The 22956-nt window shown below is 39.7% G+C and overlaps 1 protein-coding gene across 3 annotated transcripts in view; it reads right to left on the bottom strand.

The window, feature by feature from the left end:
- PARP9 (poly(ADP-ribose) polymerase family member 9) overlaps positions 1-22916 on the bottom strand; it is a 30168-nt gene extending 7252 nt beyond the window's left edge. Inside the window, exons 1-10 of one of the 3 annotated variants that reach the window (XM_054575213.1) lie at positions 22817-22877; positions 22428-22487; positions 18908-19010; positions 17939-18080; positions 15385-16232; positions 12762-12977; positions 11501-11719; positions 7123-7183; positions 3159-3536; positions 142-278 (exon numbers count right to left, since the gene is read on the bottom strand). In XM_054575213.1, the coding sequence (XP_054431188.1) occupies positions 142-278; positions 3159-3536; positions 7123-7183; positions 11501-11719; positions 12762-12977; positions 15385-16232; positions 17939-18080; positions 18908-18922 (2016 nt within the window). In that variant the 5' untranslated portion in view covers positions 18923-19010; positions 22428-22487; positions 22817-22877. Of the gene's footprint in view, positions 1-141; positions 279-3158; positions 3537-7122; positions 7184-11500; positions 11720-12761; positions 12978-15384; positions 16233-17938; positions 18081-18907; positions 19011-22427; positions 22488-22816 lie in introns of all 3 variants that reach the window. The other 2 variants (XM_054575214.1, XM_054575212.1) reach the window with 2 other exon arrangements.
- Between the last annotated feature and the right edge of the window lie 40 nt (positions 22917-22956).

Below are 22956 nucleotides of genomic sequence, written 5' to 3'. Positions count from 1 at the left end.
CTCCTCTCAGTCTTATCTCTCAGACTCCTAGTCAAATAAGCAGCCAGGTTAGAGCCATTAGCAGGTGAGATTTTCTTTTGGCTACAGAACCAAATGAATTAATAGCAAGATAGGTCAAATCTTTCCCTTAATTATGTATACCTGTATAACCTGCAAACCACAGTTTTCAAACTGTCTTTTTTGATCCTGAATTTCTGGAGTTGAAAGCATTAGACATTTCAGAAACGTGTTTTCTTTCATTTCATCTTGGTGTTCTGGTAGCTGATCAGTCCATTGTCCTAAAAGTGAATAACACAAAACTTTTTTTCAGTGGTCTGTGAGAGGGAACATGTTTATAAAGAAATTCAATGAAACACATTACGGAAATTTAGAGGAATAAATTGGCCAGTTTAAATTGCATGCCTCATGTGTTTAGGACATTCAGGGAGAGCTGTCATAAGATAAAATAGAGGATTAATAAGTTTGTCCTCCAATGATTTGGATTATGAGGCTGAGGGGATGAGAAAAAAAGGGCATTAATATATACTCCCCCATTAATGCTGTAATGATGATACATAATTTTGTTGTTCATAGGAAATGTTTCTATTTCCAGTCAAGATGCCCATCAACAATAAGGCATAAGAAAACATTAAGGAATTATGGAAAAGAATGAGCCATGTATATAATACATCAAGGTTTTCAAAGAGATTTCATATCTCTATCTCATTTGAGCATTACAACACCACCACTGAAATAATTAACACAATTTTACAAATAAGGAAATTAAAACGCAGAGACTTAAGTGACTTGCCTAGCATCACATGGATAACAAGTAGAGAGATCCAAGATTATACACCTGGCTTTCACCAGCGCTTTTTGTAAGGGGCAGGGCAGAATATTTGGTATATATGTCACTCATATGCCACCACCCAACCATGAAGAGCAAAATTTGGAGATTAGGAGGAAACTGTCATATCTTTCCTCCTTTTTTTTCCTTCCTTTCTCCTTTAACATCTTCCCTTTCCTTTTTAAATTCAAGGGACACCTGTTATTGTTGAAAGGAGCTCCTTATTGGACTAAATATACAGGTGGGCAAAATGGAAATTCCCCTAAAGGCTTACTTTCATTCAGTTTGAGTTTGACTTGAGACCAAGTATACTAAAATGACCTCATCCCCAGCACATTATCTAATTGAGCGGGCTGAATTTAATGACAAAAAGAAGATGATAAATCCAGAGAAACTCGTTAGAGGGTCAAATTGTAAATCTTGAAGGCAGGAGGGACAAAACTCCACAGCAAAGGAACTCCACAGGCAGAAATTTTCAAAGGAAGAGACTATAAATTAAATCTGGAGAGCAATCGCTTACATGTATGAAATACAGTGTTAAATTCAGTTGACCTGAGTTCAGCAAACATTTGTTGAGCTTCTACTGTATGCCAGGCATTGGCAGGGCACTGGAGACTCAAAAACTCACAAGCTCCTGCTATCAGAAGAGCTCACCAGGAAGGATTAAAAGAGAGGAGAAGCCTAATTTCTATTATTTTAATTTTATCATTCTGATGGATAGTTGATGTTCCCTGTAATAACAGCTCATTTCAAATTTATCCATTTTGTTAGTGATGATCTTAATCTGATTAAGAGAGAAGGAGTCTGTATGAACCTCTAAAATGCTGCTGTGGAATAGTATGCTTAGTCATCAGCCATTAAAAAAGCCACCTTGCAGTAGAACAAGGGACTTACATAACTAAGTTGCCAGTAGCTGGGAGGATGGGTCAATCTTATAAATGCAGTTAAAGTACTGCCACAAGCTTTATAGAAGATCAATGTTTTTTTGTCTCGTCTTGAGAAGTATCAGTGTCAGTTTACATATCTACAGATATAACACTTCAAAAGCTAAGTAGAAATCATAATCTTGGGTCTCATTTTTGTGTATTATTTTTGTCCATGTTTTTGGACACTATTTTCTGTGGAATGTGGATACAATATTTACGCGAACTCCCACTCACTTTGACCATTTCTGCCTAAGTTATTTTTATAAACACAGTGAAAATATGGTGTCCTTTTAAATTTTGCATCTGAATTTCTGTACTAAATCCATTCTCCACATTACAACCAGTGATCTTTCTAAAAGACAAGTCTGACCTCATCTTTGCTTAAAACCCTTTAAGTCTCTTCATTGGTTTTAAGAAAAACTCTGAATTCTTTCATGTGATCTATATAGTCTTGCATAATCTAGGCACCACTATCGTCTGATCTCGTAAAAGTTTCTTTCTTTGCCTTACTAACTTCTCCTCATTCTTCAGTTCTACATTTATGATGCCTCCTCTGAGAAGCACTTCCCAGACCTCGCCAAGGCTGGGTTGGGTGCCTCTCCTGGGTACTCTCAGAACACTTTCACCCTTCTCTTTTACAACTAACCCTGCATGCTTCTTGGTATCCCCAATTACATTTTCAGTGAAGAGTGTTCATTTTCATGCTGTCTCCCTAGCACCTAGAACAATGCTTGTTACATATCATGGATGCAATAATCATTAGTTGAAGAAATGAATGAAATAAGCCTCTGTCTCCTAAGGTGGTGTTTTCAATTGCTATAATTCCCTACTTTAACATAGCTCTCAGGCTATGTTAAAATAATCCCCCCAGACCCTCATTTCTAGTTATCCTGATGGGTTTTGCCCCACAAAATGGGTGATACTTGAGTACGTAACAATACCAATTAATAATTTACAGTGGTGAGAATGCTCAAAAGAAGTAATTTTAGGGTTCCTAAGGCTGCCAGCAACAAATAAATGCAATAGTACTCAATTCAAGAAATTAATTAATCAAGTGGAATGTGTACATTTGAATGCTCCATCTGCAGAATTAAAGGTGTACTTTTCCCCATCACCTGGAAGAGAGTTACCCTAGGCTTTCCCCATAACCGCCTCTTAAGGCAATCCATGTCACCATAAGTAAATCCAACTGTGTGTGTGTGTGTGTGTGTGTGAATTTACTAATAATTAACCCAGTTGATAGAAACAACCCCAAAATGGTTACAAAAGTTTATGGCCTAACACAGAACCTACATGGTTTGCTTTCTCTCCCCCATTCTATCTCTTACCCACACACAGACAAACATAATCACACCCAAAAGGACAGTTGGGAGGGCTGATTTCCAGCTAAATAGAAAGTTACTCACTTGACAAGCTCCAAAGAGCTTGCTCCTTTTTTCTTGCCATTTCCTCTTGAACTTCACACAGCATTTTTTCAATCTTCATAACCACCTCAATGAGGTCAGCCTGGGCTCCTTTAATCTCTAAAGTTGCCTTTCTTGGAGTAATAATCTCTGAGATAGAGACCTTTGAGGCTGCCTGAAGCTGAGACAAAATGTCATGTTCCTTTTTCCCAAGGTAGAGGATGTGATTATTTTCAATGATGTGCTGGTCCTGGTGGGTCAATATCCTTTGGATCCACTCTTGGGCCTCCTGTATCTTTTCCCATTTAGATCCCATCAGATTGATGGCTGGAGATTTAGCTTTTAGCCCATGCTCTTGGTTCTCTCTGGTCCCCTGAGGGACTGAAAAAGGCAATCATAAGCAACTACAGAAGACAGGTGGGTTTTAAACCACAGCATAGCAGTACACCCTGGCCAGTGTTCACCCCAGGATATTGTCACCACTGTCTGATGAAGCAGCTTCAATTAAGTAATATTTCTGAAAGCTGTGCTGGTTATAAAAGAAAGCTAATGGTAGTTTGTAGTTTCCTCGAGAATACAGAGTTTAGCTTGTAAGGGGTTGGCTTTATCACGTCTTGCCCTCTGCTGTCTTGCATTTATCAATTCACAGGTGAGTTGACCTTATGATTTCACTCTGGATGTTGCCCAACTATTATTTCCTCCTGCATGGGATTTTCCTTAACCGCTTGCTAATCCCAGGTTCAAAATCAAACATCTTTGAAAGCCATACAGCTTGAAGAGTAAAAATTCTTTTTAAAATGTATTTGATTATAAAATAATACTTGTTTATTACTGCAAACTAGGAAAATTATCAAAGTATAGTGAAAGAAGGAAATACCAATAATTCCAATACCCAGGATTCCTATTTGTATCTTACATGTGTGTGTGACAGGGCATTGTGTACCTCCACAACAAGCCTCGCGGCCTTAGCAGCTCCTGCTGCTTGACATAGTATATATATCCCAGCAGAAAAGGAAATGCAACTTGGTTCCAACCCACCCACACATACCTCTTTCTACAACCCCGCTCCAAGGAGTAAAGATATATATAAAGAAGAATCTCTGATGGATTAGGACGGCTATGAAACCAAATTGAAAAAAAAGGGAGGGGAGAAGGAGGATGGACTAGCTGAGAGAGAATTCATAGGTGAGCTAGTATCTAAAATATATAAAGAATTCCTTCAAATCATTAAGAAAAAGAAACAACCCAGTAGCCAGCTGGGCAAAAGAATTCACAGAAGAGGAAACACAAATGGCCCATATATGTGTGAAAAGATGTTCCTCCCCATTAGTAACCAGCAGTATGAAAAATTACCCACCAGACTGGCAGAAATTCATAAGCCTGACCATCTCAAGCGTTGGGAAAGACATAGAGCAATTGGAACTCACATGTATTCATGATAGATGTAAAATTGAAGCAACCACTCCTAGAATTATATTATTTAAAGAAACTTTGGCACACGTGTATCAGGGGGCATTTACAAGAAAGTTCACATTCTTGTTGTTTGTAACAGCCAAGAACTGGAAATAACCCATGTCCTTCAGCAATGGAATATTAATATAGCAATGAAAAGTGGAGAACTTTAGTTACATAGATGAATCTCAGTAATATATTTTGAGAGGAAAAATCAAGTTGAGCACTTACTATGTTTTAAACATTGATCTCAGTGCTTTACATATTTTATTCAATCCTCACAACCCAATGAGACAGGTACTATTACTAGCCCTGTCTTACAAATGAGGAAACTAATTCAGAATTATTAAGTAACTTGCCCAGGGTTTGAGCACTAGTAAATGGTGGCCAGGGAGCTAGTAGATGTGGGCAGTCTATTGCTCACACAATTCTGCCTCCCAGTAAGCGATCCCAGGACAATAGTGGTAATTAGCATCTTTCACCTAATATAGTAGTTGGGAGGTACCGGGAACTATGAAAAAGTATCAGGACAGACCTAGGAGAGGGGGAGGATGGCCTTCCTCTGAGCGAAAAAAACCCAATGTTTTATTTTTTAGAAGTGTGTGTATGTGTGGGTGTGTGTGGGGAGGGGTTCTTAAAGACATGCCTTTTTCTTTTAAACCTCGTTCTGTTTGGGGGCTTATATTACTTTTTAGGAGAAAATAAAAACAATACATGGTGATAATTCATTTATCCATCATCATCAGGAAAGAACTGTTCTTCTGGGTAACTACATTGTTCAGATCACTATGGGATATTTTTCTAACATCAGAACATTTAATTTTAACTATTAGTTAAATATTTCTAATGGAACCACATTATGTTCCTAAGTAGTCTAACTTGATAATCTGAGATCATCACCACTCACTATTAGTAACATCATTAATAATATCTATAATATGTAATAGTCTAACTTTTCCTTGATAATCTGAGATCATCATCATTCATCATTATTCATCTCAAATGGTAATCTGAGAGCATCATCATTTGTCACTATTAATGTCAATCTATACTTCCTTTACAGATGTCCTCAAGAATTACTGAAATAAATGTTAATGTCTGGCCCTATTATTCAGATTGATGACATAGAGATATTTGTATGTTTCTTTTCCATATTATCCTCACCCCAAAATCCTCTTATCCAGCCTCTCTTGATTCATTGCGTTTCTCCAAACATGCACTGCATATGTTTGCTTCAATGAGTTTTCTTTACCTTAGGTGCCCCACCCCACCAACTCTGGCTTTTGAAGATCTCAGCACCCTCAAAGCCAAGTTTGGAACCATCTCATCCATGAAGCCATCCTTAACCCCTTGCAGTCTTTCCCATCTCTTAGCTACCTGGGGAGTCTGTCCATTCTCTCATTCATTATTTGCCCCCTGGTATTTATTTAATGCTTTGCAATTTACAGAATATTTTTACATACATAATCTCTACCCTTGCAACAGTATGTCATTATCATTTTACAGATATATATCTCTATAGATATATAGAGATATATAGATATACACACACACACACACACACACACATATACATACAGGTTTGTAAGAGGCACAGTCACAGATCAGAGCTCTTAAAGTTCCTCCTTCATTTCCAGCACTGCTGGGCCACTGAACATTCATAACTGAACTCTCCAATAAAAAGTATAAACAAATAATTTTGACCCTAATGGGACATATACAAACAATTTCTATTGCTGGTTAAATGTCTAGCATTCTTAACATCTACAGAATACTTTAGATTAAAAGACTATTTCAGATGTACACAATCAGATGTACACAACCTAGTTGTCATGAGGCAATTCCATCTCAGTCCACTCAAATTCCACTAAAGGAATGTAGTTATAAGACAAAGTTAAACATTTTCCACCTCCTAACAATGAGCATTGGTTTATGTGATGTCCAAACTGGTTCAGTAGCATGATTAAGGGGCACTGAAAAACATAAATGCTTGGCCCAGACCCAGAGTTCCTGAATCAGAATCTGTAGAGTTGGGCCTTATACATACATTTGTTTGTTTGGTTTTTGTTTGCTTTTTAAAACGTTTCAATCATGATCTCAGTGATTACTAGATTTGGGTAGCACTGGGTTAATACACTTACTGTTATCTGGTATTACAGATGTGTTTTCTGTAATTATTAAAGAGTAGCTCCATTAGACGTTTGCTCATTCAGAGCAGAAAGAGTGCTGGTCAAGTCAGCTTGTGAAGGGCAGAACATTTTCTTAGAAAAAAATTATAGACAACATTTATAAATGAACTATCCACACTGTGGATTACTTAATGCAACTTAGCCTTGCTCTGTTCATATAAAACTGGACTGAGACATGGTCAGGTACAGAGCAGGCTGGTATCTAGGCAGGAGCACAATGAAATATATTTAGCTTCTTTATTCTTCTTCCCTCAGTTAGTTTAGATGATCAAGAATAGAATGAGCCTAGGGTGGGAGATACTGCTTCTCACCCATGAATTTCTTACCACTGTAACTGTTGAAAGGCTGCTGCTTGGACTTACTCTTCTCCATTACAGTACTGAAAGCCTACAAAAAGCAAAGCAGAATAGAGCTTTTAGCCATTGGTATCAAAATCCCTCCCTCTACCTTCACACACCACACTTGACCTCATCCACTCTGAGGGGAACAGCAAGTGCAGTACCACAATCTATTAGAACATGTAGGGAAAACAAGTATAGGAAATATTGAAGGAAAACCAAACTCTGGCATAAAAAAGAAGTATATTCCAAGGCAAAACATTAACATTCCTTCATTCATTCATTCATTGACTCACTCATTCAAAAGATATTAATGTCCCACTTATTGCCCATTAGGCACTGAACTGGAGCTGTGGATATGGCACCAAAGACAAATATAAAGGCAGATGTTCTTTATATTTGTAATTAATAAAACAACTTCATTTTTAAAAGTGTTAGACACAATGCTTTTTCTGTAGAATGAATAAATGATCAATTCCTAATTGCATCTGACACAGTTAATATTCAATATGTTAGCTATTGCTGTAATTATTATTATATGAAAGTTTATGGATAAAGATTTGTCTATTTTAAAAACTCATCTCTAACTCCTACCTTTTGCAACAACATGGATGGAACTGGAGAATATTAAGCTAAGTGAAATAAACCAGTTGATCAAAGACAAATACCATATGATCTCACCTATAAGTGGACTCTATTCAACAAAATAAACTATCAAACAAAATAAACCACAGGCATGGAAACATGGAGCAGATTGAAAGTGACCAGAGGGGATGGGGAAAGAGGACAATGGTGGAAAGAAGGGGAAGGGACTAGACAAAGAACATGTATGAATGACCCATGGACATGGACCACAGAGTGGGAATTGATTGTGAGAGCGGGGGGTTGGGATGGGATGGGTGGAGAGGGATAAAGGGGGAAAAAATAGAGATAACTATAATAGAATAAACATGATTTATAAATAAAAATAAAAACAAAAAAACAAAAAAACAAAAAAACTCATCTCTCTTAAGATTTGGAACCACCATATCCAGTGTCTTCCTTTTTTAAAGTTGATACAATTGGCAGTAATTACTTCATTGTAAAGATGATAAATACTGAGGTGAAAACTAGATTTTGCTTTGCATCTGAACTTTAACAATAAAATTTCTTAATCTTTAGGACTTTTTTTTTCATAAATACAATTTATGAAAAAAATGCAACTGCTTTTTCCAGACCAAGAAGCTCTCCATCTTAACAGATTTAGTCCCTGGAGAGGTCATTACAGGGAACTTCCCTGTGCTCCCCATATAAGAACTTGGAAACAAAACAAATGAAATAATATTATTAACTGATAAATCGACTAAGAATAACTGCTATATGAAAGCTGGATAAAAATCAGCTCTCTCCCAAAGTCACTTTAAATGTCAGGATGTGTTGCAGGGTGAAAAATCAATTAGGTAAGGCTTTTGAATTGAATTTGGAAGACTGTAACTTAATCAGTATCAGTAACTTAGAAGAATGTATGGATAACAAGCAGGTGGTCTGCAAGGTTTGGAAAAGTGGCTCTATATGGCAAGAATTTGGCAGTTTTTCCAGCTCTGTCCACAAATGCCCAACACCTAACGTGAAGGATGTCAGTAATGTGTTCCTGGAGAGGTGTTCCTTATTTTGAGACACAGTGCCTGGCACAAGGTAAATACGCAATAAATATTTGTTAAAAAACCAAATGAATGACTATCCATCCACTTTTACAGATACTCAGCTCCAGCCAGGACACTTATCACCCTGAAATGCTGGTGAAGTATTTCAGTTAGCTGAGGAGTTATTTACTGTCATTCATGAATTGAAAAATTCACAAGTATGCAAATATAGGTATCACCTTATTGTGAGGTCAGTGTAAGTTGCTCTTCCTGTGTCAGGTCAACTCTGGACATCTGACTCATCCATTTTCTGAAGTGTAGGGACTTGCCAAGGTAATGTCCTCTGTGAAGAAATATGTAAACTGCCCTCTGATCTTTCTGAACACACATCCCTCATTGAAAGACTTTTTCAGGAAGAAAAGATATGTTTATCAGAAGGCCAGAGGGTATACATATGCATGCACACACATCATACTTCCACACAGATATAACATAGTGTTGATATTGAAAAGCTTGAAGCTTGAGGGGTCAATGTCAGGGTATAATGTAAGTTACTGCATTAGATAGTCCTCTCCTTTGAGTTACGGAACTGAAAGATATATCATCTCTCAAGTTATTTTTTGTTTTTCTTTGGTGGTTCAGAACACAGGTTTTGGGGGCAGACAGACCCAGGTTGGAATCTTTGTTTGCCCATTTGACTAGCTGTGTGTGTGCTAACCTCTGGGTTAATATGTTTTCCCATTTGTAAAATAGAGATAACAACAGTGACTTCATCACAGGATTGGGGAGAGAATGGTACAAGACAGCTTCGTAGCACAGTACCTGGCTGATGCAATAGATGGCAGCTATTTTTATTATTGGCCCCTAGGGGAGACCTCAGACTGTGGTTGATCTTTCTACTTTTGTTGAACTGCCCTGTACATTTTTGCCTGTAGGTTGGAAAGAATGAACCTTCTTTTCTAGATGTGGTTAATTCCTCTTGTAGAGATATAGTGCTTCATGAACCGTTCAAAGATATACTCAGGGCACCTATATGGGCACAATTATAGTCCTCTACTTGGGGGGGACTAGTGAACTTCACATGAAGGACAGGATGATTCATTTTGTCAAGAAGGCGGACTATTTCGCTGGGTCATTCACCACCATCTTGCAGGTCAGCTGTGGGTGAGACACAGCGGTATGCTGGAGCCGACTAACACTGGCTCGCAAGAGCCCATCATGCACACGTCTTCTCAACTGCACCTCCAGTGGTGTCACATTGATAGTTTGAAGTCAGCAGAGGAAATCAGCAAACACTACACACTTCCTGGTGTCTAGTCAGACAGCAAAAGGAATAAGAACCTTCACACTTGTTCCAGGAAAGAGCAAGCTAGAACCAATATAAGTTTGTTTTCTTGTATGAAGAGATAAAATGGCAACCATCCACACAGAGACAGGCTGGGAGGCATGAAAAAGGACTAATGTTTGCAGCCACTCTCTGGGCCAGGCAGGAACTCAGAAGGCCCTTAACACCCAAACCCAGACACATGCCTGGGAAGTGGCACTAGCACTTTGATATTGCTGTTGGCAGGATCAGAAACCTATGTCTTCAAAACCTAGTTGATGGTGCTGTCTCATCTCATTTCTTTTTTAGTATTCCTTAACATCACCATTAGAGTCCTTTTTGAAAATGCCAACTAAGTGAGAATAAAGAGATGGAACTTTAAAGGCAAAACAGCATAGCAATATATATTAATTATGCTGAATACATCAGTGACCTATTCTCATGAAAGAAACTCAGCTGTCCTGGCTAGTATCAAACAAAAAGCTGAGGTGAAGTGAAAACTAAAGAAGCTGGGCATAAGATCGCTGCACTAAGACACAGAGACACACACACTCTCCTACACACACATCCCTCCACTTGTGTTAGACCACAGCTGATTTCCCTCTGAAGTCACCTACAGGTGAGTTCAGTAAGAATAGATTGAATTTGAGGGCAGTATTGGGGACATGGCAAAAGTAATCAGGTATACCCTTGCTGTTAAAAAACTTACCATCTAATTGGAAAAAAGGATAACAATTAATTTAGTATTCAGTTTAGCAGCATTCAGTGAACTGTAGCTCATGACAGCGAATACAACAGCTAACCTTCATGGGGGACTTACTGTATGCCAGGTACTGCTCTAAGTGTTTATATGTATTAACTCATTGAATTATCACAACTGCTCCATAAGATGGTAGTTATTATCCCCATATTAAAGCGGAGGCAACTGAGGTACAGTTAAGTAACTTGCCCAAGGAAGTTGATTGATTGGAGAGGAAAAGACAAAGAATTTGTATTAAATATGTTGGATTTAAGAGGGCAGTCAGATATCTATGTGGAAATAAGAGAGGGCTGGGAATGCGGGTCTGAAGTTGGCTCAGAAGATAAGACTCTGAAGAAGTTTAAGAACAGTTGTGTTCTTAGAAGAAGCAAGTAGAGAGAGGAGTATAGGACCCCACACTGAAACTAGGAGGTTGCTTACCTTTAAGGATGGGGGAAGAGTAAGTACCAATGAAGGAAAGAAGTGAAGCTAAGTAGTGAGTTAAACATGGCTACTACAATGGTATTCTTTACTAGGTCTGAGATGGGCGATTTACAAAAGTAAATTTTACCAAATTAGAACATCACCATGTCTAGCCCCATGTCTTACATTGGAGACACTAAACAGATGTTGAATGAATGAATGAATGAATTGTAGGACATCTCTAAGATATTAACTTACCTTATATGTCTCTTGTTCTTTAGGAAGGATCACGAACTTTATAGTTAGTTGTTTTCCAAAATATTGTGTGGCAAACATTAAAACTTCACCAAACATAATCTCTGCTGCTAAATACTTCCCCAAATCAGTGTTTCCAACCCCAAGGGCAGGAAAGGAAATGGAAGTTATATTTAGCTCAAGGCATTTTTCCAAACACTTCTTCACTATGTTTTTCAATCTCTGTAGGACAAACAATTTTAAGATCAGCCTTCAAGTCAAAAATAAGACTTTGCTTACCTCTTGACTCTGCCCGTTGTTTACAACACTAATCCCCTCTCCCCCTCAAGGCTATGTCCATGATTCCTCAGAGGGCAGGAAGGAGAACCCATTTACAGCTATAAGGTTAAATGATGAAAACTAAAAGAGCTAAAGAAACTCAAGTAACCGAGTGGTCCTTGTTGTGCTATTCAAGACATTTGGGCACCACGATTTCTCCCAGGTCAGAGAGCCAACCATCAGTTAGGTTAGCTTCACTCATCTGCCACTTCCAGTTCAACATAAAGAGCTCTTGGGAGTTTAATAAAGTAGGCAGAGGTTAAAATAAGTAACCAGTATTTATTCAGTATTGTTAAGGTCTCTCATATAACCTCTCCTTGAGAAGTGCTAGTACACTTGGCAGATTTAAACTTTGCATCAATATTTCAACATCTAAACTGAATACTAATACGGGAAGGTTGTCTGTGGAAGGATCTTGGAAAACTGAAGGGTAGGGATGAATGGGAGACCAACTTGGGATTAGAGGGCCCTCTAGCCACGAAAGGACCAGAAATGGTGACAAAGTAAAGATAGGCAAAGAGAGGTGGGAGGATACCACAGGTAATGGATTTGACTAGAATGATGCTAGAACCAAAATCCCAGGTCTTCCTGGAATTTAACAGATGGAGAGAAATATGGAGAGGACGAATCCCAGGCCCATTTAGGAAAAGTCCTACAGTGTCACAACGTGGCAAGGTGAACGGGTGTGCATACTGATGTTTCTGTGTCTATTTTGTGGTATACCCACTTGAAAAATTAGATGTGTTAGGTATTATTTTAGATTAAACATCTTAAGATAGCTTATTAAAACAACAAGAATTATTCAATATTTCAGATTTTCACAGGAGTGGTAGAAAATGGGGACTATGCCACGACAACATTTCATGAATGTAATGACGTGATAGAAATTCAACAAAGACTACACAGACTATCAAGCTACATAAAGATAAATGTATTTTGACCTTACCAGATCTTGTGTAGAATATTCTGAAGGCCACGCCACATAAAATACATATTGATGGGGCAATTTAGGTGTACTTGTGACCAGTACCAACTGGGAATCCTGAAGGGTTTTTTTGATAATTTTCTCTTCCATTTCATCTGCTTGTTGTAGAATTGATTCCGATACAGGACCAACTCTAGCACCAAGACTTGGATTTTCAAATTTAACAACTGCATCCGTCTGAAAAGGGAAAAAAATGGACAGGATTCCCTGTTAAATGACTTTTTGTTAAATGACCAATTTAAATCTTTACTTCCCTGAAGAGCTTTGAAAATTACTTTTGGAAATCCCAAATCCACAAAAATATCACTTAATAATGGATATAAACTTGTATTTCCAAAGAGTGATCATTTGATCAGTCTGTTTATCCTATTCAGTAATTAGGTAAAGTTCGTGGATGACACAATTTTTGTTGCAAGTATCTGTCAGCCTCTTGTTGGCTTATACCTCCCATAGTCCCAGATTCTGAGCATCCCCTGATTTATTCTAAGCTTTAATTTTAAAAAAATTAGAAAATTTAATTTTAGAGAGAGGGAGGGAGAGAGAAAGAGAGAGAGAGAAACATCAATGTGAGAAACATCAATCAACTGCCTTCTCATATGCACCCCGACCTGGGACCAAACCCACAACCCAGGCATGTGCCCTGACTGGGGATGGAACTGGCGACCTTTCGCTTCATTGGGACGAAGTCCAACCAATTGAGCCATACTGATCAGGGCTATTTTAGGCTTTATTAATGAGTAGTTTCATTCTCTGCCCCTCTGTCATCACCTTTTGCCATTTTTGTGTGAATTTTCCATTTTGTTTTAGAGTAGAAATAAAATTTCTCAGGAAATTTCTACCTCCTGTTTTGTATTAAAAGGTGAGTAGTACATGATTAAAGAAAACAAAAGTGAACCAAAAAAGGGCTCAGTGAAAAGTAGGGCTCCACCTTGGTGGGGTCCTCAGATCCCTCACACACTCACCTATCCTACAGGCAACCGCTTTTCCCAGTTCATCTGTCCTCTCAGAAATAGACTGCACATATACATGCGCTGTATTTTAAGCAATATCACATAGTTAGCTCTAAGATTTGCGCTTAAATGGTTGTATCCTTTTTCCCCCACCATGCCCAAATCCTCCTAAGTCATCCTGATGGTTTTGGCTCCCTTTGGGGTTACCTTACATATTTCTCAGAGATATTAATGCATGCTTCACTTTGAAAGAACAGTCAGAATTTGCAATTTGGGGTAACTGGCTCCATTTGGAAATTTTAAGGTTCTTAATGTTCTTGGAAATAAATAAATACAATAAAAGTTTTTCAATTAAACTTTTTTGAATTAAAGAAGTTATTCAACTATGATGTTTCCACTTTTATGTTTCCATATTAATGACTTATCAAATAAATATTTCATTTTGTGGGGGTTCCCTCAGTCTTCTTTCTAATTGTCCTGCAGGCAATAAGTGGTACGTTTTCATTTATGATTAAGTCTATTTGATTGTGGCCACAGGAGAGTCTTAAATGTGACATCACTGATCCAGAAAAAAGAAAAAAATATAGCCTTATATTCTCTCTCTTCCTCTGTTGCAGTCTCTGTTCCCTGCATTACCCTTCCCTCACTCATCAATAACTTGCTGAACACATAGACACATGCCCAGACCAGGCTCTGGGGCTACAAAGATGAACAAGCTATGATGCCCACCCTCAAGGTGCTCTCTGCCTAGCAGAGGAGCTGCACCAATCCAGAAATACCTAGGTTCACTGTTATCCTGACTTTCTCCCTCCCTGCCAAGGCCCTCTCCTTTGCGCCTCAGGAACCCTGGCTAAATGCTAAGTCACACTTTGTATTCCATGGCCGCTGGCACAGAGCTGTATACTCAGAATATAACTTACAGGTCCACCTAAGTCTCCTGACTGGTCCAGCTCATTGTATTCTATCCATTAATTCCTCTGTGTCTCTCTGATCATTCTAACAACCTGGCTGCTCTTTCTGTCAATTCATATCTGTTGTAACTTGAGATCAGATCCAAAATTCCCATCTTCTGAAGTAATCTTTCTCAATTCATTCCACTCTTGTCATAAATGTACGTGCTCTTAAATATTATGAATTCATTTTGTATTGACTTTTTTGTTTACTATTGATAGGTTGCTTCAGAAATGTTCAGATGGTTTGTCTAGCAATGTGATTCTTCAAATAGGTATTGTTTTCTCATAAAAAGAGTATAATGAATTTTTAAGTTCCTTGGAATCAAAGATTGTTCTATTTCTGCATGGTGCCTAAGAATAATATTAGTAATAGTCATAAATACTTATCATGTGCCAGGCTCCATTCTAAGCATTTTATGTGTATTGATTCTAACTCTAAGATATTGTTATTAGTACCCTCAGTTTCCAGATGAAGACACTGAGAACCAAAAGATAAAGTAACTGGATTCATATTACCCAGTTAGTAAATGGCAAAGCCAGTATTCAAATCCAGATGGTCTGTCTCTAAAGTCCATACTCTTAACCTAACAGGATTAAACAGTGTTTGAAATAGGACACACTCAAAACATACTTGATAGGTTTAACTACCTATTGGCAGTGCAAGAGAATACAAAGACTTACCTCTTGCCATCCAATGAAGTCTTGGACAATCTGGACAGTCAGGTTGTTCACAACCATCGTACTGAAAGGAAGCATGGCTCCTTGACTCACCCTGGATCCCAGCTCGTTCTCCTTTAGTATGCCTTCTGAAGCAGTTTTGAAGGCAGCAACTGTAGGCTCCTCATTGCTTACCAGGTGAATTTCTTTTAAATTCTGGGTCAGTTGTATCCCTTCGAAATAATTCCTGATAGTTTCTACAATGATCTGTGTACACAAATCCAGAGGAAACTGGAAAATCCCAGAGCTCAGGGCTGGAATTGCCACTGACTCAATGCATGTACTGGCAGAGGTGACACAATTCAAAATATTTAAAATGGCGCTTTGCAGCTGATTGATACATTTCTCCCTATGTATCTCCATCCACCGAGGCCCAACAGCGTGGATAATAAATTTGCAGGGAAGCCTCCCTGCTCCTGTGATAGCTATCTCACCAGGTGGTATTTTACCGTAACTAGAAACCATTCTTCTACTCTCCTCTTGGATTTCTTGGCCACCAGCTTTCACCAGGGCAAGGGCCAGGCCTCCCCCATGCATAAGGTCTTCATTGGCTGCATTCACCACAACATCAACAGCATGTCTGGTGAGGTCATCCTTCCAGACAGACAGCTCTAACAAAGGAGTCAGCATTTTTCTGAAGACTTTCAGAGACTTGCTGTTACCTTCCCAGTCTGGAGAGACCAGGGTAGAGATACAGTCAAATTTATTCTGGAGAACATCAAACAGTTGACTCTCATTATTTTTTAAAATTTTGAAGTCATTGTGATTAATGGGTATTTGCCCACTATAGTTTTCTCTAATAATGTCAGTCTCTGGAAAAACAGAGAAGATAAAAAAAAGAAAGAAAGAAAGAAAAAAATGAGCAAAGGTTCCTTTGAAAAGGATGTAATACCACTTCACATCAGGACACTGAGTTTCCCATATGTGAAACTGAGATGAACTTCCTCTAGCCCCCTTCCTGGTTTTCTTTCTCACTGCGATATGTAATTAGACCAAGAATATCTAAGAATTTTCAATGGAAAATTGCCCATAAAGTGCTTACTTAGTCTTGTGTTTGGCATTAGTAAATACTCCATAATTGGTAGCTACATCAATACAGTGATGGCGACAAGAAAACTATGTGTGTACGGCACTCATGAATTTTAAAGTCTACATAAAAACAGCAAGTTTGGGCTTAAGGCATGAATATTGGGAAGGACTTAATATGAGTCAAAAACAAGTGGAGACTTTATTCATAACTTGTTTGCTTAGTCTTTGTGCCTTAGTCTCGGTTCTCTTAGAAGCAGACTCTGAGATATGGATTTGAGTTGATTTGGGAGTTGATCCTAGAAAACACCAGGGGCATGAGATGGGAGGGCAGAATGGGAAAGTAAGACAGGAAAAGGAAGGGAATGAATAAAGGATGTGTTACGAAGCAAATGAAGCTTAACTCCACTGGGGAACAGTGTGTCTCAGAGTTATACCACCAGAAGGGGAAAGAAGCTAAGATATTCATTCAACTTCTGTCAGTCATTAGTCAAGGATGCTCTCTGCGGGCATGGTCCAGCAAATGGGTAGAGCATCATACTCTAGTTTCATGGGAAAATTTTAGTGGAATTAAAACTGGTAGACTAAAAATTACTTACTGTATGTGGCAGATAAGGAGATGAGCTGCTCAGATCCCCCTTCAATGTGGTTATGAAGGAGGGAATACAGTTAGCTGACACACAGCCTCCAGTTCTTAGCCCCTCAAGGTCCCTCTCAGACTTCCAGCCAAAGTCACACTATTCTGAGGGCAGACCCATCATTGGCTGATCAAGGCCATTTATGTCCAATGGGGGACTCCCCTAATGGGCAATCTCAGGCTGACAGAGCTCTGCCAGGTTTTTCTTATAATCTGATGGCTCCACCTGCCCCACCTGGTTTCTCCTCTTTTCCTTTCACAGTAAACTTTTTGCATTCCTCACTCCATCTCAGTTTCTGCTTCCTTGAGAAGCCAACCTGTGACACCGTATTTCATGGAACCAGTGACATCATTATTATATTCTACTGAGAAAGGAAAAACAATGCCAATTAAACTATGGCATATTATTGATTGATAGGGAGTAGCTTTATTTCACAGGTGGTAAAAACTGTGCATCCTAAAATAGGTCAAATATGGTAATTAATTATATTTTACTTCAACTCCTATTTCTAATCTCAGCCACCTAGAAAGACCCCTGGTGGTTTCAATTATTTAAAAGGAGCAGCACTTACGTAGCCAGATCCAATTGGCCTGTGCTTAAATTTTGAGTGGGCCACCCTTAGGATTAGGCAGGTTCCATTTGGCTCTTACAGCCTTTGCTGAGCAAGGGACAATCAGTGGGTCCCCTCTTCTGACCAGTTACTAGGGCTGCAGTCAGAAGTCTCACATCTTGTGGGCAAAGGAAAGGATCAGCGGGAACTCTAAGAGAACATGCCTGCTGATGCACACTGCCTCTCAAGCAGTCCCCCTTCTGAGGCACGCGCCGGGTTGCCACAAGGTCCTGCAGTCACGAACCTGAACATTTGCAGGGGGGACAGTCTCCTTCTGCGGTCCCCCTTTTCCACTGAGGACAGATATGAGCAAAGGCCTTCTGAAACAAGACCGAGAGTGAAGTGTTCCTACCTGCTTTCTCATTGTAAGCTACTGCTCCCGCACCCTGTGAAAAATGAGAGTTGTTTTAAAAAAAACGGAAACTGAATGACTACAGATTACTGAAGACAAATACAGTGCTCACAAAAGTAATAATCAGAAAGCAGAAGAAACTGTGCTAAAAGCTCTGGGTTTGGGGGGCAGGGGAACATGTGTTTTGTTCCTTTTTTTAATCTGTGTGCCTGAAATACCTGAAGTACTAAATGTTCCAGCAAACATTGACCCTATCCCATTTCCTAGAGGCCAATCGGTGCACTTCTAATTCAGAATGAGATCAAGGGTTAGAGATTAACAATTGAAAAGACCCAAAGGTCACAATCCAAAATGACCCAAAACTTTCAGACAGGCCTCCAATCTCCAAGGGCTTGTAGGGTTTCCCTAGACGGAACAGAAGCCATGGGGACGTCAGCCTCCTCAGCTGCACCTCCCCAGTTACCAGTCAGGACCCACTTCCCATTGCCTATTTCATGGCTTGAGCCTGAATGTAGAATTTTATGGTTAAACAAATGAGATGTCTTTTCTCTGTTTCCTAGTTTTAATTCATCCTCCATAATCCTCCTCCCCTCATTCTGCAAAAGCAAACCTGCTGAATGAGTAGACAGAATCAAAATGATACTGACATTGCATTTTTAAAAGTCATCCATCCTAATGGTGCCTCTGTTAATTCAATTAGCATATTCTCGATTCCCTTTGTTTCACATGGTATGAGGAGAACACTTTTGCTGGGCTATTAAAACCAAACTGATGACCCAGATTTCTTGCTGTTATAGGAAGAGCTATTCATGTGCTGATCAAAGTTCATATACATATGCATTTATATATAAGTCCTTTTACCTTAGGAAAGTCCATCCTCCAGGGCTCTGGGTCTTTAAATGTTCACACTCTGTTTTGTGTTTCTGAGCATAGACTGTTGGACTCAAAATATGGTGGCCCACTCCTATAAATGAATACAAAGGGTACAATAAGCATTGACCTGATCTTAGGGAAGACTAAACCATAGAAAGACCAAAGATGATTTCTAATCTTAAGTAGTTTTTAGTTTTACTGGTGAAGAGGTACTATTGTTTTACTGCTGTAGTTACTGTTTGCCTCCTATCCTTTACAGAGAGGCTCTAATTGAAACCATAACGGCAGTTCAGAGATGACCAAGAGCTATCAGGCTATAGCAGGGAAAGCTTTACGGAGAAGGTGAGACTAGAAGCAGACCCTGAAGGATGGAGCAGGTTTTTACACAGTTAGAAGAGGAGAATAATACCAAGTAGTAAGACTGAGCAAGGCATTAAAAATAAAATGAGGAAAAACAAACCACATGAGTGAGCATGAAGAATCCTGGAGAGTATTTGAAGAAAGGAACTGTACTTATGCCTGTCAAGGATGTGTATACTGAGCTTGTGGTAAATTCCTTGATCTAATAAGAAAGAGGAATATCTGGATAAAAATCAGAAACACTGAAAGAAGTATTTTAATGACTGTTCCATCAACGAGGTAGAAATGAAAATGCTTGATGCCACAATAGCCTACACTAGCTACCCACATAGTTGCCATTTGCCTCTGAAATGATTTGTAATGCCTTTCAGTAGAAAAATTTTGTACGGCTATCTACAGCATCAGAGCACTATTATTCTAACATGCCAGGAAAAGCAGCATATCCAGTACAATTTGAAAGTGGGAAGGCAAGATGCATTTTTGCCCCCAGAGGGCACTACTGTTTTCACAAAAGAAGGAAGCCTTCGGCGGTGGGCTTCCCGTGGGCTTTCGCCTTAGATGGTGTTGCACTTGTTTTTTTCTATAGACCAGGCTTCAAAGGCCTAGGGATAGACTGGGTGGGGGCCGGGGGGCAGGGGGGAGGGGGCGGTGCCAAGTGTTAAGCCCAGAGAAATTAGAAACAAGCCGCATATTGCCCAAAATATTCAATCTCTTCCATTTTAAAAACAACACCAATAATAGCAAAAGTCTTCCTAATTTTCTATAACTGGTTCCTACTGTGTTTTTTCTCTGCAGGGGCAGCATGAATAGGACGACTCTCCTCCATCCATCTGCCTGCTCAGCCCACTGTAGCGGGCTCCTGCCTCACCCCCAGCAATCCTCTGAAACTGCTCATCAGTGTCCTCCATGAGGTTAACCCCAGTAGACTCTCTTCTGTACTAATCTTTTTTTCTCTTTTTTTAGATTATATTTTATTGATTATGCTATTACAGTTGTCCCAGTTTTTCTCCCTTTGTCCCCCTACACCCAGTACCCGCTACTCCTTCAGGCAATCCCCTAACCATTGTTCATGTCCATGGGTCATGCCTGTAAGTTCTTTGGCTACTCCATTTCTTACTTCACATCCCCATGGCTACTCTGTAATTACCTATTTCTACTTCTTAATCCCCTCACCTTTTTGCCCATTCCTCCACACCTCCTTCCCATCTTGCAGCCATCAAAACATTGTTCTCTGTTCTTGTGTAGTTTGTTTTTTAGATTCAGTTGTTGATAGGTATGTATTTATTGCCATTTTACTGTGCATAGTTTTGAACTTCTTTTTCTTAAATAAGTCATTTTAACATTTCATATAATAATGGTTTGGTGATGATGAATTACTTTAGTTTTCACTTGCTCTTTATCTAGGGCACTTCAATTCTAAATGATATCTCTGCTGGGTAGAGCAATCTTGGCTGCAGGTCCTTGCTTTTCATGACTTTGAATATTTCTTGCCAATCCCTTCTAGCCAGCAAAGTTTCTTCTGCGAAATCAGCTGACCAGCTTAAGGGGGCACCCTTATAGGTACATAACTAACTGCTTTTCTCTTGCTGCTTTTAAGATTCTCTCCTTAACTTTAATTTTGGCATTTTAATTATGTTGTGTCTTGGAGTGGGCCTCTTTGCATTCATCTTGTTTGTGACTCTCTGTGCTTCCTGGTCTTCTGTCCTAACCTTTACTTGACCCTTTTCTATAGTTACTTCATTCTTTGAGTCCTAAATCTCTGCTTTCTTGGCTTCTCCTATGCCATCTTCCCTCAGTTCTTTTGCTACTTCTCACTTTACAGGACTTCTGCCTGAATTCACCTCCCTACCCTCACCCAATCCCTTCCAAAATCCTTGCTTTCTCTCCTGGATTCCAGTTCAATCAATGGTACACCATTTATTCACTCAACTCATAAATCTAGATTCTTCTCTTTTGTCCCATAACCAAAACATCAACTAAGTCCAAACACCTAAGTCACTTATGCCTCTACCCTCCTTGCTCATTGACCACTTCACTTCAGGGCCTGAGGGCCTCTTGCCTGAGCTATGTCAATACATTCTTTTTAAAGATTTAAATGTATTTAATTTTATATTTTATTGTTTGAATAGGCATTGTTTACTGGTTCAAATTTAGAAAGTGTGAAAGGCTCTCTTGACTCCTAACTGCAGAATCATAAAGTCTGTGCAATTGTAATTGTGATAATACTGTCAAATTGCTCTCCGTAAATACTGACCTATTTCGAGTCTTACAAGTCGTGTGCAAAAACCTTATCTCTGGCCTCTCTGTGTCCATTCATCCCTGCTTGGAAATGTGTCCTCCCCATGGCTGTCAACAGCACCTTTCTAAAATGCACACTTGACATGTCACTCTATTTCCCCAGCTCACAGGCTTTCCATTTCTCCCCACTGATCTTCAAGACCTTTCATTATCTAGATCTATACTGTCTGTCCAGTGTGGGCCAATAGCCACGTGCAGCTAGCTTCTGATCTCCTGAAATACGGCTAGTCTCAATAGAGATGTGATGTAAGTGTGAGATAAACACTGGATCATAAAGACTCGGTTTGAGAAAAAGGGTGTAAAATACAAGTTTTTAACATTGATCACAGGCTTAATGATTAATTTAGGATATATAAATGATTAAATTTAGAATACACTGAATTAAATAACATCATTAAAATTAATTCCATCTGTTTATACTTTTAAAAATATGGCTCATAAAAATTTTTAAATTAGATATTTGGTTTCATTATATTCGTACTGGACAGCACTGGTCTAGCCCCTTCCTCCATCATCTCCCTCACCCATCTCATCTCCAAAGCCCCAGTGCTCCGGGTGTGCCTCAGACCACAATGGTCCCCCTGCCTCAGATGCTCTCCCCCAAACCCTCCCTGCCACCATCTCTCTCTCTCTCTCTCTCTCTCTCTCTATCTCTCTCTCTCTCTCTCTCTCCCTCCCCCCTCTCTCTCTCTCTCTCTCTCATTAAGATTCTGCTTCAAACTTCCTCTTGGAAGCAGTGAAAAGATTTGCTTCTCTGTTCACAACTCCACCTCCCTTTACGAGCCCGTGCGGTTGGGGCCTCCGGCCTCATCTGCAGTCCCTAGTACACAGGGCAGAGCGCAGTCCATACCGTTGGTCAAGTCAAGGAATGACGGCAGAAAAACCCCAAGAGCCAGTCTGAAGGATAGGGCTGGAGGGAGGTAACAGGTGAAAGGTTATAAAGCGGGTGAACAATTTCAAAATTTTTAAAAATGCAGGCATTAATCTGAATTAAGAATGGGAATTACATTTTAGCTGCATAGAATAGTAACAACAAGAGCTGAAAGGAATCACAAACTCTGGAGAAACTTTCTTTGACTTCATCACCTGACCAGTTTCATCCTCACGTGGGAGCCCTGGCCCTGGGGGCCGAGTCTTGCCCGCCTGCCGCCTAAGCCCAAGCCCACCCGAGAGGAGACGAGAGAGTGTCGGTCGCCCTCCGCCCCGCGGTCGGGGGACTGCGAGACGCGACCTACTCACCCGGCGCCAAGGAGAGGAGAGGGGACGGCGCTGCCGCTGATCCGAACGGGGAGGGAAAAGCGAAACTCAAAGAAAGCGAAACTGAAACTTTGCAGCCCCAGGCGGCGGGGCGGGACGCACCCCTGCCTCAGTCCAGGCCC

Source organism: Pteronotus mesoamericanus, unplaced genomic scaffold (assembly GCF_021234165.1).
Source record: "Pteronotus mesoamericanus isolate MK-2021 breed Mesoamerican mustached bat unplaced genomic scaffold, CSHL_Meso_final contig_27, whole genome shotgun sequence".
Classification (NCBI taxonomy): domain Eukaryota; kingdom Metazoa; phylum Chordata; class Mammalia; order Chiroptera; family Mormoopidae; genus Pteronotus; species Pteronotus mesoamericanus.
The sequence above is the reverse complement of the archived record's forward strand: the minus strand, read 5'-3'. Positions and strand labels throughout refer to the sequence as shown.